Source organism: Mobula hypostoma, chromosome 2, assembly GCF_963921235.1.
Source record: "Mobula hypostoma chromosome 2, sMobHyp1.1, whole genome shotgun sequence".
NCBI classification, from domain to species: domain Eukaryota; kingdom Metazoa; phylum Chordata; class Chondrichthyes; order Myliobatiformes; family Myliobatidae; genus Mobula; species Mobula hypostoma.
The window spans coordinates 53478185-53497551 of record NC_086098.1 but is presented as its reverse complement, the minus strand read 5'-3'; the positions used below and the strand labels follow the sequence as shown (position 1 = coordinate 53497551).

The 19367-nt window shown below is 37.3% G+C and overlaps 1 protein-coding gene across 1 annotated transcript in view; it reads left to right on the top strand.

Moving 5' to 3' along the window:
• LOC134340239 (visinin-like protein 1) overlaps positions 1-14298 on the top strand; it is a 140170-nt gene extending 125872 nt beyond the window's left edge. The window contains exons 3-4 of the mRNA XM_063037240.1: positions 10097-10312; positions 11178-14298. Coding sequence (XP_062893310.1) covers positions 10097-10312; positions 11178-11375 — 414 coding nt within the window. The 3' untranslated portion in view covers positions 11376-14298. The remainder of the gene's footprint in view (positions 1-10096; positions 10313-11177) is intronic.
• The last annotated feature ends 5069 nt before the right edge of the window (positions 14299-19367 follow it).

Below are 19367 nucleotides of genomic sequence, written 5' to 3'. Positions count from 1 at the left end.
GACTTACCAACTGTTAAGTTCCATGAACCTATTCCATGCCACAAGTCAAGAGCACCCTGATTGCCAATTTTTACATCCTCCATAATGTCTGTTTGGTTGGTAAGATCAGATGAGATTGCTGAGTTTCAGGCATGTTGTGATGACAAGTGCTCACTTCCTGTGTTCTAGTGCCTCATCCTTTTTTCTTTGGAAGTGCCTGTTCTATTAACAGTCAGTCAGGTCTCTTGCCTCAAGTTAGGGAGCTGCTTACTGCCCCCCCCCCCCAAAATCTTGAATGCCCCCCACAACTTCTGTTTCCCCTAACATGCGCTTAGGACACGTAATGACACCCGGTGGGAATTACTGCTCTAGCCCTTTAATGTTGATAATATCACAATTCATCTGAGAAAAATCAACATTGATTTTAGGAGCAATGTGGTTAAACATGGACTGCCAGAAATCTTATTTAAATTAATAGTACTGTTCCAGACAAATTCTGTGCATAAAGGGTTCAAATTAATGCAGAGTATAAAGGAATTCCAATCTGAACTTCCAAGTTCAAAGAAAAATAACCGAAGTAGATCACAGAAATTAATAATGTCAATAGATTATAAGAAGCAACTAGATACTTTTCTGAAGGGAGAAGAAATTGAGGATTATATTGAATGGTATTGAGATCAACCAAAAGTATGATTTGATAAATTGCATTTCTGTCTTCATAATAGGTTGTATATTTTAACAATTTTAACTCCCTGGCAGTGACTAAAATTTAACACTTTTTTGGTTCTGTATGGGTGCTGTGGATGTACAGTATTACTGTTTTGGAGAAGCAACACCAGTGTATTGAAGCATTGTTTCAGCTTGGACTAAAAAGGCATTGGTTTGTTTATCGCCTTGCTTGTACTGCTGGTCCAGCCCCAACCATATCTCTTCCTGTCGGATTCCTATGAGAATCCACGGGGGCTTTTATGACACCCCTGGGACCCAGGCTGCAGCTTTTGTTACCTGCCCTTCCACTGCCTCCAACTAAAATCAATTGGATGACGTCTTTATGTTTAAACTGTGCTAAAGTTCAGAAAATGTGACTCATTCAATGCCTGATCCAAAAATCTGACAGTTTTCAAAAGTTGCTATTTTGTGTAACATTTCTGTTTCACAGTGTGCAGTGGTGTTACTGTCACTTGACGACTAGTTTGAATAACTCATTCCCAGTGTCAGCCAATTGATAACACAGGTGATTTTAGCTTCCACCCCACATGTTCACTTGCATCATTCCACCATCACTAAGTAGTTTCCTATTCAATGTTAAGAAAAAGTACTCCAAAAAAAAATTGATTAAAATATCAAGAAACTTTATAATACTTGGAATGTGCTCAACATTCCATTTTTAATTATTAGTTTGTCAACAAAAACATTTGCAAGACGTAAGATTCTAAATTAACACTTTACCATTGCTGCACAAAGTTTACACTGCAAGCATCAAATAGATTTTATCCTGTGTTGTGAATTGATTTGTGGCTTGCGTGTTAACTTTAGGACCTCATTCCGTTTCCCCTTGTAGAATCTTAGATTCAGAGAAATCTGTGCCACCGATGAAAGTTAAATTCATTTCTGAAAGTTATTTGGAATGTTATAAAGCAAAAAAAGCGTTCAATAAAATCTGAGCAATGCACTTGGTCAGCAAGAATGGAAGATTCTAGTTTTGTGCTACTAATATCTTTCTTGCCTCATCAAATCTAGATTCTGTAGAACCAATGAAGTAGTGAGATAAGGAAAGGAAGGGTGCAATACAAGAAAGGAATTGCTGAAAACGCTCAGCAGGTCAGGCATTGTCTGTGGAAAGAGAAACAATGTGTAATTGTAAACTGGGAAGCCTTCAGAAACAAAATTTTGAGAGTACAAATCTTGTATGTGCCTGTCAGAATAAAAAGTAATGATAACAAGTGTAGGGAACTTTGGCTTTCAAGATGTACTGAGGCCCTGATTCAGAGGAAAGAAAGTAGTTGCATAGCAGGTACCATCAAGCAGGAATGAATGAGATGCATATGAAGTACAGGAAATGCAAGAGAACACAGGAGAGAAATGAGGAAGACAAGGTGATGGAGAATCTAAGGGATTCTACAGATATGTTAAGAGCAAAAGGATTGCTAGGGGCAAAGTTAGTCTACTGGAAGATCAGAATGGTAATCCTTGTGTGGAGTCAAAACAGATGGGGAGATCTTAAATACATTCTTTTCTTGGGAGATGGACATCAGAGTTTATAGAAATGAGGAGAAGCACATCAACTTCATGGACCCTGTACAGATTACAGAGGAGGAGGTGTTTGCTAGCTTGAGGCAAATCATGGTGGATAAATACCCAGGGCCTGACAAGGTCTTCCCTCAGATCCTACGGGAGGCAAGAGCAGAAATTGCCGAGGCCATAGCAGAGATAGTTAAAATATCCTTAGTGACAGGAGAGTTACCAGAGGATTTGGAGGATCGCCAATGTTGTTCTGCTGCTTTTTAAAACAAAAAGGCTCCAAACAGAGACCAGGAAATGAGAGGCCAGTGAGTCTGAGATCAGTTGTGGGAAAGTTATTCAAAGGTATTCTAAGGGATCAGATATGTAAGTACTTGGATAGACATGGATTTGTTTAAGGATATTTAGCATGTGTGGTAGGTCTTGTCTAACCAATCTTATAGAGTTTTTTGAGGAAGTTACAAGGAAAGTTGATAAAGGCAAGGCAGTGGATATTGTCTACATGAACTTTAACAAGGCACTTGACAAGGTCCCGCATGGGAGGCTGTCAAGAAGGTTAGGTTGCTCAGCATTCAGGATGAGGTAGTAAATTGGATTAGACATGGGCTTTGTGCCAGAGAGTGGTAGTAGAAGGCTGCCTCTGACTGGAGACCTGTGACCAGTGTTGTACAGTAGGGATTGGTGCTGGGTCTATTGTTGTTTGTCATCTATATCAATGATCTGGATGACACAGTGATTAACTGGATCAACAAGTTTGCAAATGGCACCAAGATTGCGGGTGTAGTGGTTGGTGAGGAAGGCTATCATGGCTTGCAGAAGGATCTGCATCAGCTGGGAAAAATGGGCTGAAAAAATGGCAGATGGAATTTAATGTGGAGACAAGTGTGAGGTTGTGCTCTTTGGCAGGACCATCCAGGGTAGGTCTTACACAGTGAATGGTAGGGTACTGAGAGTGTGGTAGAAGAAAGAGATTTGGGAATACAGGTACCTAATTTGTTGAAAGTGGTGTCACATGTAGATAGGGTCATAAAGAAAGCTTTTGGCGCATTGGCAATGTACTGAGTACAGAATACGGGATGTTGTGTTGAAGTTGCACAAGACATTGGTGAAGCCTAATTTGGAGTATCGTGCAGTTTTGGTCACCCTACCCACTGGAAAAATGTAAAAAAAAAAGGTTGAAAGAGTGCAGAAAAATATTTACACGGATGTTGCCGGGTCTGGAGGACTTGAGTTATAAAGCTTGAATAGGTTAGGACTGTATTCTTTAGAATGTATAAGATTGTGAGGAGATTTGATAGAGGTATACAAATAGGGTAAATGCAAGCGGACTTTTTCCACTGAGGCAGGGTTGGCCTACAACCAGAGGTCATGGCTTAAGGGTGGAAGGTGAGAAGTTTAAGGGGAACATGAGGGAAAACCTCTTCAATCAGAGGGTTGTGAGAGTGTGGAATGAGCAGCCGGCACAAGTGGTGCATGTAAGCTCGATTTCAACGTTTAAGAGAAGTTTGGTTAGGTACATGTATAGTAGGGATATGGAAGGCTATGGTTCCAGTGCACATTGATGGGAGTAGGCAGTTTAAATGGTTTTGGCATGGACTAGATGGGCTGAAGGGCCTGTTTCTGTGTTGTACTTCTCCATGACTTTATGGCAGGGAGATGAAGTAACTTATTAGTCTGTTAAATGATGCAATCACAGTAATATGAGCAACATACATTGATCTGCAATTCCTGTTTGCTTTGTTGTCATCAAATAATTCAACAAAAGTGAAGGAAACCAGTTATAAATAAAATCACATTTATTTAATTATGATTGTTCAACAATGTTAACTCATCTATTAAAAGCAGGAACTCTTAATAATAAACCATATGCAAGAGGAAGCTCAGGCAAATTACTTGAAAGTTAGAGATTTTGGTAATTCTGTTTATTATGGGCCAGAGATTGCTGGGATTATCATGGCACTTACCATCATTAATTTGTGTAAGTAGAGATCAAACTCTCTGCCAATAGCTGGGTGAATGTAATACCCTGTCACTTTCCATAAAAGACCACATAAAGTTATTGAAATTATATTGCTTTCTTTCCTAAAATTATTCCTTTAGGGCTGGTAACTAATATCAAAGATAACAAATTTAATGATTTGTTTCTGACCAGTGTTTTGATCTCAAATGTATGTAAAGGAATCAATAAAATTGAGGTGCTTCATTACTACAAATACTAAGTCATTCCTATTGATAATTTTTGTAAATTGTTTTTATCTACCATGGTCGTCGTGCTGTTCACCCAGGTGTTCATGTGGTAAAGTAAATAGTTTTGAGATGTAATGCTGTTTCAACAAACTTTTCAGAAATTATTATGGGATGTTGTATGAATAACTTGAAGCAGGATGTGTCAAGTTTAATGTAATTGGAAAGGAAATAGTAATTTTGCAATTCTTGTTCTCAGATCTCGCTGTTGGATATTTCCTAGTCACCTGTTTGTTATTTATTTAAGAAACTGTTGCAGTGATGTGGGCAGTTGTCCATGCAGTCACACAATCACTGGCACAGCATTACTGTTTACAATGAAAATTGTTGTAGCATTTATAAAATTAGAAAACAGCTCTGTCAATGTTGGATCTGGTATTTAATGGAGATCATGTCAAAGTTCAAAGTAAATTTATTATCAACGTACATGTATGTCACCATATACAACCCTGAGATTCATTTTCTTGTGGGCATGCACAGTAGATAAAAGAAACAACAAAAAAGCAAAATAACAATAATAAACAAGCATTAAATATTTAAAATATGAGATGAAGAGTTCTTGAAAGTGAGTCCATAGGTTGTGGGAACATTTCAGTGTTGGGGTATGTGAATTTGCCCCCCTCCCCCCCCCCCCAGTTCAAGAGCCTAATGGTTGAGGAGTAATAACTGTTCCTGAACCTGGTGGCATTGGTCCTGTTCCACCTCCCTGATGGCAGCAGTGAGAAGCGAGCATGACTGGTTTGGTGGGGGTCTCTGTTGAAGGATGCTGCTTTCCTGTGCTCAATAGTAGGGAGGGCTTTACCCGTGAAGGACTGGGTTGTATCCATTGCTTTCTGTAGTCTATTATGTAACTGTTAGAATGCACGCACTGAGTATTTCCACTCTTCCTGATCAAGCTAGAGAGCTATTGGCTTTATTGTGTCTGATATATTTCACACACACACACACACACACACACACACAGCTTTACTTTTTAGAAACACCACCTTGTGTACATTTGTTTTCAGTTCCTGGTTTTATTCTTTTGAAGAATGTGTGTTGAACTGCTGATGAGAATATTGTCCCTGTGTACAGGCTTGTACTTTTAGTAAACTGTGTGCTTATTCAAAGGTTCTTCAGAGATTGTCCCTCTGAAACAATATGCTAAACACTGTTGCAGATGTGAACAGTGCATAACATAATCCTTTAAGTAGTAATAATTATTCACATGCAATAATCCATAAACTGCATTCTTGCTTTTATTCATTCTTTACCTCCTTTCTCTGACTCTAAATTGATTCACGTTTGCCTTGTTTCATCTGTGCCATTCACTCCATTTGTTTCAGTATTCTTTTACACTGGTCACAAGATTAAGACCTTGCTGACCTTGACCTTAACCATGCTCTCCGAATCTCCTCAAGAACTTTAATGATCTCTGACCCATTGGTCTACAACATCTGCTGTCACTAACCCTACAAGTTTCCATACTTGAGCCTTTGCTGCATGATTTCCCTGCTGAAAAGAACCATTTAGATTCATTATAGCACCATGTTCCTATCAGTATTTCAGTGATTTGTGACAAGTGTATGGAGCAGAAATACTCAATGGCTAGCATTTCCAATTAAAATAGTCAGCTGTATAGGCAGCTGGTGAGAGAGAGAGAGAGAGTCAACACTTCAGGTCAGTGACTCTTCAGGCTTTCTTTAGAGCTTGTCTTAACTATTGTAAAATCAATCCAAAAACTGTGCAATAGAGTAATAAAATTCAATGTTTTAAACGTTTGGGCATGTTGGATTTCCAACTTTCCATCAGACATCATTCAGTATTGGACATCCCTATAGGAACAAGTCTATGTCAGTAATACAGTGGAATCTGGATTGGGACACATCGGGACTGATGCATTTTGGCCCAATTAGCCCAAGTTTTGTAGAAATAGTTAAAGTGTATTATAAAAAGAACTGAGTAACAGATTATGTATTTGAATGAAATACATAAATTAGAATACTACGAATACCCCTGCAGTACTATAAAACTCTATGTTACTTTCAAATAGTTACTGATGGAGGAATTCATCCAGTGTACACTGCTGTGTTCTTTTGATTAACTGTAAATGAACAAAATCAGTGCGGATGCCTAGTGTGGGTAATGGACAGCCTTCAGACAATGCTTTTGATGGTGGTATCCTCCAAATCATTGTCATTGTGACATTCAAGATGTAATCAATTTCTTCAAATTCTTCGTAATTCCTAACTTGCTGAATTGGTGAAATTGTTTTATTTTCACTCCTGCCCGTTTCTGGCACCTCCATGCTTGAAACTACAGTGAGCAAAACAGTTCTGAATTGTCCTACTGCTTATTTCTCACTAGATATCAGTGACAAAAATCACTGCTTTTTGAACAGAAACACACGCAACAAATGCTATTTTAAAACTGTTTGCTCTGAGCACAGTGTAGTGTCTAATGGCCTCACAAGTGCATGTGGCTGACCCTAGTTAGAAGCTGTTGGGCAACAGCCTCCCCTCCCAGTTAAGCAGCATAGTATCCCAAATAAATGAAGGGGATTCTGGCTATTTTCTCAATTCGCTTATCTTCTTTAAGAGTTGTCCCAAATAAGCGGCACCCCCAATTAACCAGAATCTACTGTATTATGATTTCTTGAATTAAAATCTTGATCAGAAATTTCAGTGGAATATTTCTGGTTAATTTCTTTTGCTTTTTTTTCTATGTACTGTAATTTTATTATGCTTTTTGTAATCAGAATAAATTGTAAATCGCAAACAAGAGAAAATCCAAGCAACACTACACATGCTGGAGGAACTCAGCAGGCCAGGCAGCATCTCTGGAAAAGAGTAGAGTTGATATTTCAGGCCGAGACCCTTCAGCAGTACGCCAACTGTAGTCTTTTCCATAGACGCTCCCCGATCTGGGGAGCTGCTCACCCAATTTGTGTGTTGCAATAATTAATATCATTCTTTAAAGTGCACTGGGACATGTTGCTTTGTTTATAAATGTTCTGTTTTCAACTGCTATGGATGAAAACTTACTCCAGTTACTACTTTTATTTATTTATTTAATTTGTTTAATACAGCATGGAACAGATCCTCCCAGCCTAATGAGCTGCACTGTCCAGAAACCCATTAGTGTTGGTCTATTTAACACCAGCCTAGTCACAAGACAATTTACAATGACCAATTAACCCCACTACATTCAGCTAGATTTTTAACAAGTGTTGTGTTTTGTAATTCCAAAACATAAAAATTAATTGGGGAAAAAAATCAAGGGAGTCCAAAATGAGAGTTTAACTTCATCTTTACTTTTAAGCAAGGTACGCATGTATCATGTGGTAGTTCATGACACAGGCAATTCATTTGTTTTGACTTTTTTTAATTGGGATACAGCACAGAATAGGCATTCTGACCCTTCAAGCCATGCCATCCAGCAATCTCCTGATTTAATCCCAGCATAATCACGGGACAGTTTTTAATGACCACTTAACCTACTAACTAGCACGCCTTTGGTCTGTGGGAGGAAACCAGAGCACCCAGGGTAAACCCACGCGGTTCTGGGGAGAACATGCAAACTCCTTACAGGCAGCACAGGGAATTGAATGTGGTTCGCCTATATTCTAAAGCGTTGTGCTAACGCCTACTCTACAGTACTGCCATACATATAACCCGTAACGAATTATTTAAACGAACAAGAATGCTTAAACAATACATTTACAATATCACTAAAGTACTACTGAAATATTAAAAGCACAATCGTATGCAGTTCCTTCTGCAACTGTCACTGGTGACTCAGCACACCTCAGTCAGCATGTTTTACTGTGTGCACAGATGTACAAGACAAGCTGGAAGCAAGGTTTTAACACATCTGACCTCCCAGTGCACCTCTGTATTTGCCAGCGAGCTCTTCAGAGCGGTGCTACCATTATGTGCCTCATTCCATCTCAGAAAGTTTGGTGCCAGTGATTGGAAAAAAATACAAACTTGTATCTAAAAATATGGTCAGTTTTGCTGTACTTCCAAATTTGAATGCTGCAAGTTAAAATCACTTTCATACCAGCAGGTTCGGGACATGCGGCTCCTGAACCATTGCGGATAACTTCGCCTACATCAACACTGAACTGAATCCACGATGTATAAACCCACTCTACAACACGTGTTCTCAGTATTATTTATTTACTTCTTTAAAATTATTTGTACAATTTGTCATTTTTTGCACATTGGTTGTTTGTCAATCTTTGTTCATGTATAGTTTTCATAAATTCTAGGATATTTCTTTATTTTCCTGGGAATGCCTGCAAGAAAATGAGCCTCAAGGTAATAGATAGTGACATCTACATACTGTACTTTGATCATAAATTTACGTTGAACTGTGAATTTGTGTAAACGGCACACTGTGTGTAACTAATTCTAAGTATGATTTTGAAGCACAAGACCTCCCAAACTTTCAAATGGCTGACTAAAGAACAGTCCATACATACAGACAGTCATTTGGGAGACCAGTGGAATGAATTTGCCATCTGTTGCGGTCGCATTTCCGACTTGCAAATGTCCAGGTCTTGAGCAGTTATGTGGACCCTGCCATAACCTGGGGGGCAATCTGTAACAGACTGTTCAGTTAGAGAAATGCAGTTAATGTGATGTATATGGATTGGGAAAGGAGTTGGCTGCTGTATGCTTTGTCCACTTCTTAGATGCTGCCTGACTTGCTGGGTTCCTCCAGCATTTTGTGTGTGTTACTCAAGATTTCCAGCATCTGTAGAATGTCTTGTATTTTTGATGTGTCCTGTTGCTTTTCCTTTAACTTCTGCCATCTAAAAATTGGTCATGGTTTGATCAGGAATTTATACAAGCTGTATTGACTGCTGGTATTGTGTAATGATGCTTAAATATCTTTAAACCTGATTGGTAGAGTGAATGATTCACTGTTGGCACAGATTCCATTTGATTGAAGGTAAAAGCCACCTTTTATCCTGTGCTATTCAATGATTCTGTGAAATCACATTTCTATTCTGAAATACATTGGAAAATTACTGACAGTCATGGTTCTACAAAATCAATCCACTTTATAATTTACAAGGCTGAATGGTGCCACTTACCACATCTGCTGGCTCCTTGACAGCCGTTTATCCTTGCATTTGGACTGTATTTCCTTTCCATGTACTTGTATATAAACCTCTGGTTTGGTTTGAAGTGGTGAAGTAAAGAGAAGGCCAAGTAGAATACGAGGTTCGCACAATCGATGCTCTTTACTTCCTGAATGCTGTAAATGTAACAGTTCTGCATTTCATTATTTTTTTTAAAGCAATATAATTTAGAGCAACAAAAAAGTGAAAACAGAACCTGCATCCCACAATACATTAATTAATGATGATATATTGAAAGGGGGAATGGGTGACCTGGCATAACAGTTCCAATTCAGTGATTGGTTTTCAAACAGACCTCAAGTGTGTTGTCTTTATTACCTCCATCTGAGCTTAACAAATAAAAATGTGGTAATGTGGTAAAGATGTAAAGAATATTTGATAATCTGGAATTCCTTTAAATAAACAACATCTGAGTTGACTGTAGTATCCATGCTATAGGAAGTATAACATAAAGAAGAATGTAGAGCTGATTTCTTATTGTCTGCATCTTTTTCTCTCCAGTTTTTCCCATATGGAGATGCATCTAAGTTTGCTCAACATGCCTTCAGAACCTTTGATAAAAATGGTGATGGAACAATCGACTTCAGAGAGTTTATTTGTGCTCTCTCTATCACTTCACGAGGCAGCTTCGAACAGAAACTAAACTGGGCTTTCAATATGTATGATTTAGACGGTGATGGTAAAATAACAAGAGTGGAAATGTTGGAGATCATAGAGGTAAGGAAAAATGTGCAGCTGTGGATTGTTAAACTGTCTAATCACAATCCAGTTATTCATTAAATATGCCAGCCCCCTGGGATTTATTCATCCTGTGGTAAAAGCAAAAATATACCAACAAAATATTAGTCTAAAAAAGAATTTATTTGACAAATAAGACTTGTTCTTGAGACACCACAAACCATCAATCTAAGATAGCACCACAGAACATGGGGTGAAGTATTTGTGAGGAAGCTAATGTACAGGCAATAGGTTTGTACTACAGACTGCTCTAACACAAGCTAACAAGGAGAACACTAGAACCTAGGAAAATAATCTGTCTTCATACAAGGTAAGCTAGTAATGCTAAGTCTCCATAGTCCCTATCTCTACCCCCATCTTAACCCTGACCTCCTGCTCCATCCCTAACCCCCAACCCTTTTTCTCTCCGCTCCCCCACACCTCTCCTCTACACTCCTGATCTCCTCTTCTTCTCCTCTCCTCTCCATACCCTGCCTATCTGCCCCTACCCCCTTCCCCCCCTCTTCCCTGTTTCACTCTGCTACATCCCTGCTATTCCCCTCCCTATTTACCCACTCACTACTTCCTCTTTTTCCTCTTCCCCCGCTCCTTCTCTCCCCACCATCTCCTCTCCCATCCCCTTCTTCTGCATCTCTTCCTTTTGCCTCTCCTGTCCCTCCTAATTCTCTCCTGCCCCTTCTCTTCCACTTGCACCCCTCTCCTCCTTCCTCCTGTTCTTCATTCTGTCATTCTCTCCTTTCACTTCCTGGCCTCCGTATGGAATTAATGCTGATGCAACCTTCTAATATAAAACATGTCACACCCTCCACCCCACACTAATTTTGAATTGCTTTCTTATTTTAAGGCTATTTATAAGATGGTAGGAACAGTCATAATGATGAAAATGAACGAAGATGGTTTAACGCCAGAACAACGAGTCGACAAGATTTTCAGTAAGATGGATAAGAACAATGACGACCAGATTACGTTGGATGAATTCAAAGAAGCAGCAAAGAGCGACCCTTCAATTGTGTTACTCCTGCAATGTGACATTCAGAAGTGAGCCATTAATAAATGCGTATAATGGACTGCACAAATTCAAATGTTTCATTCAGTTTGCAGCTGCAGCTACATCCATACACACACTCGAAAACAAAGTGCTTGGACTACCTTTAAATGGACTTGCTTCTTGTGTTAAAACACGTGTGCATGAGAATGTCATATGCAAAAAAAAAAGTTTAAATTAATATAAAAACTGCCAAAAGTGAAGTGTGCGCAATTTTATTATCATCTGAAATTCATTCCTCAGAGGCCTGTGCATTAGTATCGTGTTGCATTAAATTATGCTATTATTGTTCATGTTCCACTGGAGCTTGCAATGTGTTTCACTTACAAGGCATGAAACTTAATTTCGATGTTTATAAGAAATCACTTTTTCCTCCAAACATTGTAGCAGATTGGAGAAGGGAATTTTGGAAAATGTTGGCAGCAGATTCTGTTAAGAAAAAAAAACAGTAGGTATTACGCAAATCCATTTGTTTTAACTGGATACAAATATCATGCATTTTCGTTGAGTTTTCTTTCATTTCCTTGAACCCTTAAAAACAGAAGGACTAACATACCTCAGAAAACTGCAGGAATCTTTAACAAGTAAACAAGATTCAAGATTCAGCATTTATAATTAGCATCTTTCTCAAACATGGAGATTCAAGATTCAACAGACTAAAAGAGGTGCATAGTTTTAGTAAAGATTTAAAAAAAAAAGAAAATACCCAGAGGTAAGATTCTCTCCCATTAGTTTATACCTTTCCTACAATAACTCAACTAGTAGTTGCCAGGAAATCGTAATAATGACTTTTTAAACTGATTTTTTAGAGCTTTTCCACTGGTGGTACATTAATGGTAGCTTAGCTTGTGTTCATATAAATCCTATAAACACATCAATTGATGTTGGTACAAAGAGAGAAAAAAAACTTAAAACTACAATAGTTCAAGTTAACAGTAAAAGGCCTTTTTATACTACCCACACTCTTTAGCTAATAATTAGGATTGTGAACCAGTTGTAGTACCATAACCATATTTGGTGATTCATTTGAAAACCAGCATTAGAGATTTCCTAACATTCTCCCCATATATTGCTAATTTTAAAAGGGAGGTACAGTCTGCACAAGTGCCTGATTGTCATAAAGGGAGAAAAGTATCTAGGGTTTTAGGGAACATCACAACCATCTATTGGTACTGTTTCAAGTTTCAGGAGAGATGCCTACAGAAGTGTTATCCTCCACAGTAATGAAGACTGCTAACTACAGTCTCCATTCATGTGATTTTTGGGCAAAACTTCACTATTAGCAGAAAATTGGGATTCAAAATCTGATCTTGTACATCACTGGCATCAAACACGTGCTTGGCAGAAATTTGTGGCGTACTACCACAAAAATTGTTTGCTCAAGTTTCCAAAGCCAGCACAACAAGTGCAAGAGGTTTATATGTTACAAGCCTTACCCGAGACCGGAAAGCATAATTCTGTTACCAGCTCTTTGCTCTATCATTGATTTGAACTGGGAACTAACAGTCATAGACTGGAGTCTTAATAGAAGACACAATTTGGTAACTGATGCATCAGGTATTTTTCTTGCAGTTGTGCTTTTCTAGCATGCTCAATATAAATGCTTTTCTTTTGGGTGCAATTTTTGTTTAAAATTGCATTTTAATCTATTTTTCTTCACTGTTATTACTATAGTCCATTATAGAGAACTTTTATAATATATTTGATATCCCCTGCTTGTTAGATACGTATTTCATTTGAAATTCCTTTTACCTTCAAACTGGAGCAATTCCTGGGGCTGGACCTGCTTGGACATGGGACAAACCAGAGTTGCGTAGTCGCAGGCCAGCAAGGTATTTTGACACCACCAGACCGTATTCTCAAAGAAGCAGCAAATTGCACCAACCGTTCAGAGTTGACCAACCTGCACACAACCTGCATGCCAAAGTGAGTGTCAGTAGGTGATGAAATTCTGGAGTTTCTTGGCTATTACAAGGTCCGAAACCAGCTAAAAATAAGATGCTGCTGTAATTTGGGCTTGTTGCCCAAATTTGCTCATTTTCTTACTTTATGTAATTTTAAACTTTATTAAATGGGTTAATAAATGCTGTGTTACTATCCCCACTAAATTTATTATTTTATAATTATTTATTTTCACTTGATTTCTTCTTAACCAAGACTGAAAATACTATACATCATTTTGAAATGGGACAAATGTAGTACTGACATTCAAACTGCACCTCTCTTTAATTTCAACCTGCTAATTGCACGGTTCATTTATTTAATGGAGATGGCTTTTCCTGCCTGGAGAAGACGAGGTCTACAGAGTGCATGTTCCTAAATTCAATAACAATTCTAAATCAGCCATGTTAATAAAAAAAAGATTGAATGCAAACTTGGGTAAAACCATGGAGACATCTATAAATACTTACCCTTCACTATACCAATTAGTAATTAGATCTTTGAGTGCAGAACATGATGGTTTTATGCTAAATGTACAAATAACACAACTTTAAAATTAGCAGGTGACATCTAATCTGATGGCAGCACTGAGTAGGAATGTGAACATATTCCATACCGATGTTCGGTATGAACTCTCAGCAGGTGAGGCTCTCTTGTGACTACGTGAAATTGGAATTTGAAACTTAAAAGCTATGTCTTATTAAACCAGACCAATGCTTTATCTATTCTAACAAAAGGATAGTGAATAAAAGCTTACCAAACCTTTCCCGTTTATGTATGCAATGTAAACAAGATGTTGGTGAAAGTGTTCGGTGCAGTACCTAAATGTTTGTTATGGCTTTTATAAATGTCATGAATCAATACGTAAATCATTCAAAAAGAAATTGTGCAGAAAACAAAACCCAGAACTGTTAAAATGAAATTGTGCTACCATGTGAAACAAAATAAACAGTGGCATGGACATACTTTATCATGAAAACTATTCTTGTCATTTCTTCTGGTTAATGTGCACAAATCAATCATACAGTCATAGAAGATCGAACAAAAGAATCAAGAATTAGGAACTGCATGCATTTTAAAGAGCCATATCTTCCAAACATATCACATGTTGATGGTGTCCTAATATGTTGGGCAAAACACTTAAACTGTTAACAAATATGTGGATTAGGGGGGAAAAAAGCACATAGTATTATTGCTCCTAATCATCAGTGAATACCTAAGCTGACATCAAAGTTAATAATAAAGAATGTATAAATACCATGAGATAATGCCAACCATTTGCTCATTTCCCCCTTAAGTATCCTGCATTGACCAACAAGTACTATAAAATAGACCAATCAGAATGGTTGCACATTCTTTCTAACTTCCTTATGGTTACACTGGTTGGATCCATATCTTCAAGGTTGGAAAGTGATAGTGTATTCCATCAATGACTTTTGTTTGGATCACACAGGAACCCCTGGATCCTAATACAAGAATGGTGGTAATAATTGCAGTTGTCTTCAAGAGCAGGGTCCAAAAGTGTATAATGCTGCCCTTATTAATTGAAAGCAAGGAAAATGCTAGGCTAGCTCCCTCCATTGTGAATTTTTTGACCCTGCAACTGTTAAAAATTAGCCCTACCATCTTTGGGGAATGGCCGAGTGAGGGATGCAGAAGTAAAGAACTGGAAAAAAAAAGGGAGACTTTAAGCTGCAACAGGAATTAGTAACAGCAAGTTTCCAACAGGATAAAAAAAAACACGAAGAATGAAACAGGTCAGGCAGCATCTATTGAGGGACGTAAGCAATTAATTTCTCGGGCCAAGATCCTTCATCAGGATTTGCTTTTTATAGATCAAGATTTCCAACATCCGCAGGATCTCTTGTGTCAGCAATTTTCCAAACAATGGGGTTTGGTCTGGAAGGGGAGAAAGCCAAGTTTCTGCATCCAATTTTGTTTTTCGATCCACTTATAACCCATGGGGTGAAAAGGCCCTATATCAATTCCTCTGTTTTTTGTAGGAACTAGATAGTACTAGAACAGGGACTTTCTTCATCGATTATAAAGTGCTTTGGCAAGATGATAAAGGGGTACAACCCAAGATTTTGTGGCCATTCAGTTCCCATCTAACCAAAACTGCAGACTTTACAAATGCAGTCCTCCTAAATCTCTACTGATGTTGCCAATATTGGATGGCAAACTTTCTGTCCTCTTCTGTTAACTCAGTAAGTCAATTCCAACATTGGGGATGATTTAATAGCACCACAGCATAAGCTCATGCTTATGCTTGACGTTGATCTGGGGGCTTTAAGACTGCTGTTGAGGCTGACCCATGAGCAAAATCCATTATCAAAGATGGGTCTGTTTAAAGCAATGTACATTTGTTCAAGTGTGTAATGTTGCTTTCAGAAAAACAAATAACTTCAGTTTTTGCAACAGAAAATTTAATCCCCCACTCATGACCCCATTCCTCTACTTCATTAATTGATGCCTGCATTTTCCTAAATGAAGTTCTTCTTTATTATTGCATTATTATTGGCAGTGGGCAGACTAACTAAAAAGGTGCATTACTACCACCTAGTGTGAGGAGGATTCAGGAGAGTGGTCCTGACACCTACTACTAACCACTCCCAAGAAGAAATAATGTTAATGATAAGGATAACAATAATATGATCAAGGTATGCATTGTCCGGACAGTAATATCTACAACTGGTATTATTCCAAAGGCACTACACCATAGTATTAAACAATTAGGGGTACACAACAACATCTATGTAAAACCTCAGAAAGGCAAAATACTAAACACCACTAGAATAGTCCGAAAGTTCCTAGCAATTGACAAATGAGGGTGTTTGGCTATGCCCGTCCCTCAGGTTTCACCAGCATGAGCTGAGAAAAAAATAAATTGTAATAATAATAGCATTATTATCAAAATAAACCAAAACATTTTCCAAGGCAACTCTCTAAGTCCACTATTGCTCAGTCTAGCTTTAAACCTGCTCTCTAATTTACTGAATTGGACGAAAATTGGGGTTCAAATCAGAAACAATGAAATGAGTTTCTTTCAGACACCTTCTATACATGGATGATTTGAAATTATATGCTCCTTCATCAGTGAAGCTAAAGCAATTAATTCAAATAGAACAGTTTTTAAAAGTTATATACATGAGTTTTGTTCTGGATAAATGAAGAACAGTTAACATAAAGGGATGGTACAATGGAGCTAATAGAATACAAAACAGTGCTCGGGATACAATACAACCAATGGATGAATATGAAACAGACAAGTATCTGGGACATCAACAAGCAAAGAAAATAAATCATGGTGTGATGAAGAAAAAACTTTTGACAGAATTTACTTCAAGGCTTAGGAAAATCTGCCAAACACAGCTCAATAGTAAAAATATAACAAAAGTAATAAACACTTTCACTATACCCATATTAACATATTCTTTTGGCATGATATCTTGGTTGGAAACCGATTGGGAAAATTTTAAAAGGAAAATAAGAATTGAAATGACAAATTTCAGAAAACATTATGTACACTCGAGCATGCTTAGATTAACATTATCTCGGCCAGAAGGGGGAAGAGGAATAACAGACATTAAAAATCTACACAACAGGCAGATAAAACTTATAAGGACATATTTTTGTCAATGAAAACAGGATTCAGCACTCCATGTGAGCATATGCAATTCTGATAAGAAGTACACACTACTAAACTTAAACGAGAGCACAACCCAGAAAATGAACTAACTATCACTGTTGAAGAAAAAGTTAACCAATGTAAGAGCATGACCCTCCATGGAAAACATCCTCATGATCTGAGCAGACTAGATGTGAACAAGGATACGTCAAACACCTGGCACAGAGTTGCAGATCTCTTCCCAGAAACAGAAGGGTTACTTGTCGCAATACAGGAATAGGTAGTTAACACAAAAAAAAATCAAAAATATATAATAGAAAACCAATAAATTCAAGAGGCTAAATGTAGAAAATGCTAAGAAAAAAAACAGAAACAATCCAACACATTACAGGATCCTGCAACAGTTTAACTCAAACTGATTACTTACACAGGCACAATTAAATGGCAAACATCATTCACCAAAATCTTCCTTTAAAATAAAAATTCATAAAAGAAATCATACCTTACTATAAATACAAGCCTGTTCAAGTTTTAGAGTCAGAATACCACAAATTATACTACAACCGATCCATTATTAGAGGATAAACAAGCAAGAGCAACTTACTTAATAAATATTGCCATTCCAAACACACATACTAACATACAGAAATCAATAGGTGAAAAACACCAGAAATATGCTGAATTAAAAGAGGAAATTGAAAGACTTTGGAACGTGAACAGGGTATACATTCTCCCAATAGCAATATCTTCAAAAATGCTACACAATAGCATTAAACAATTAGCACAATATCAATGTAAATTTTCAGAAAGCCACAATAATAAACGCCACTAGAATAGTCTGAAAGTTCTTTGCAATTGACAAATGAAGGTGCCTAGCTATGCCCGTACCTCAGGTTTTACCAGCTTGAGCAGAGAAAAAATAAATTTCTGTAACAATAATAACTAAGTAAATATATAAAGACACAACACCATTGGCTTAAATTGTATTAAACAATCCAACAAGTTTCAAGAATTTAAATACTTGCTTATGCTTCTCTCTTGCTTCTTCACCTGATCCCACCAAGCTCTCCAAAGTAAAAATATCGCTTCTCAGAATCTGCTTTCTCTCCCACTCAGATGCTCTACATTCAAATAACATGTGAGAGCCTGTCTCTGGAAGCTGATGCTGTCTACATTCACCTGAGGTATGCTTACCAAATCTAAACAGTGTGACATTTAAACCAGTATGGCCAAGAACTGAACCTCTTGACGATGTCTACATACTTTTATGCATTGAGTTGCTGCCACATGATTAGCTAATTAGATATTTGCATTAATACGCAGATGTACAGGTGTACCTAATAAAGAGTCCACTGAATGTATATGCACATGTGCATTAATTTAACTCAAAAAGGTAATATAATTCTTTAGAAGAAAAAAAGCCTAGTTATAAACCTGATAGTGGAGATAAAAAGAACTGACATCAACTCTTACATTCTACTGCCTGTGGCACCAGATCAATGGAAAAACTCTGGAAAATCACTTCTTAAGATTGAATATGAATACATTCCAAATATCAGCTGATAAAAATACAACTGGTAGTGGCAGTAAGGTTGTTTCATCATTTTTGTCCCTTGCAGTTACCTATTTCTGGTTTCAGTCTCCTTTATAAGTACCATCATTAACTTTGCATTAACAAGACCTCCTGATGGGCATGTTCTACCTTCACAGAATGTACTGTGAAGAATTCTTTCAGATATGCATTTAAACTCCTCCACCTGAATCCTGGTAATTTATACTTTCCCTTTAATTCAAATATATGCCTTCAAGCTGAAAGGACATCTTTTTAAATTTGACCAACAAAATTTTGTATTCTATGATTATTAATAATCTACAAAGCAGAGCTGCAATAAATGTTCTTTTTTTCATTTTGCTAACACAATGATTTTAAAATAGAGTTTGTTAAATTTCTATAGCTTTATGCAAAGATCTTTTTTTATTTAATCACTGAAAATATCAAGAAAATTGTTTTGTTAACTGGCAATAAAAATTGCTATTAAAGACAGCATATAATGGATGTAGGAGCCATGTATGTATTTTCCGCCTGTATTGTATTTTGTGGCATATTTATCATGTGGGTTGGGGTACGGTAGATGCAAATATAGTTATGTATTCATGCTTGGGGTTAGTTAGTTAGTTGTTAGGCAGAGGGAGTGACCGGTGGGGAATGGTATTTTTTCGTTGTCTGCTTAAATATGTTAATTAGTTATGCTAACTAGATGGCTAATTGGAATGTTTTTGACTGCTATTAAAAAACTAATGATGCTATTATACTGCTTAGTATCACTAATATTGCTATTAAATTGTAGTTAATTAGTCCATTATATCACTAGTTTAGTTTTGTTAGTTTTTTATCACTCCAGGATCTTTCATCTTTGCTG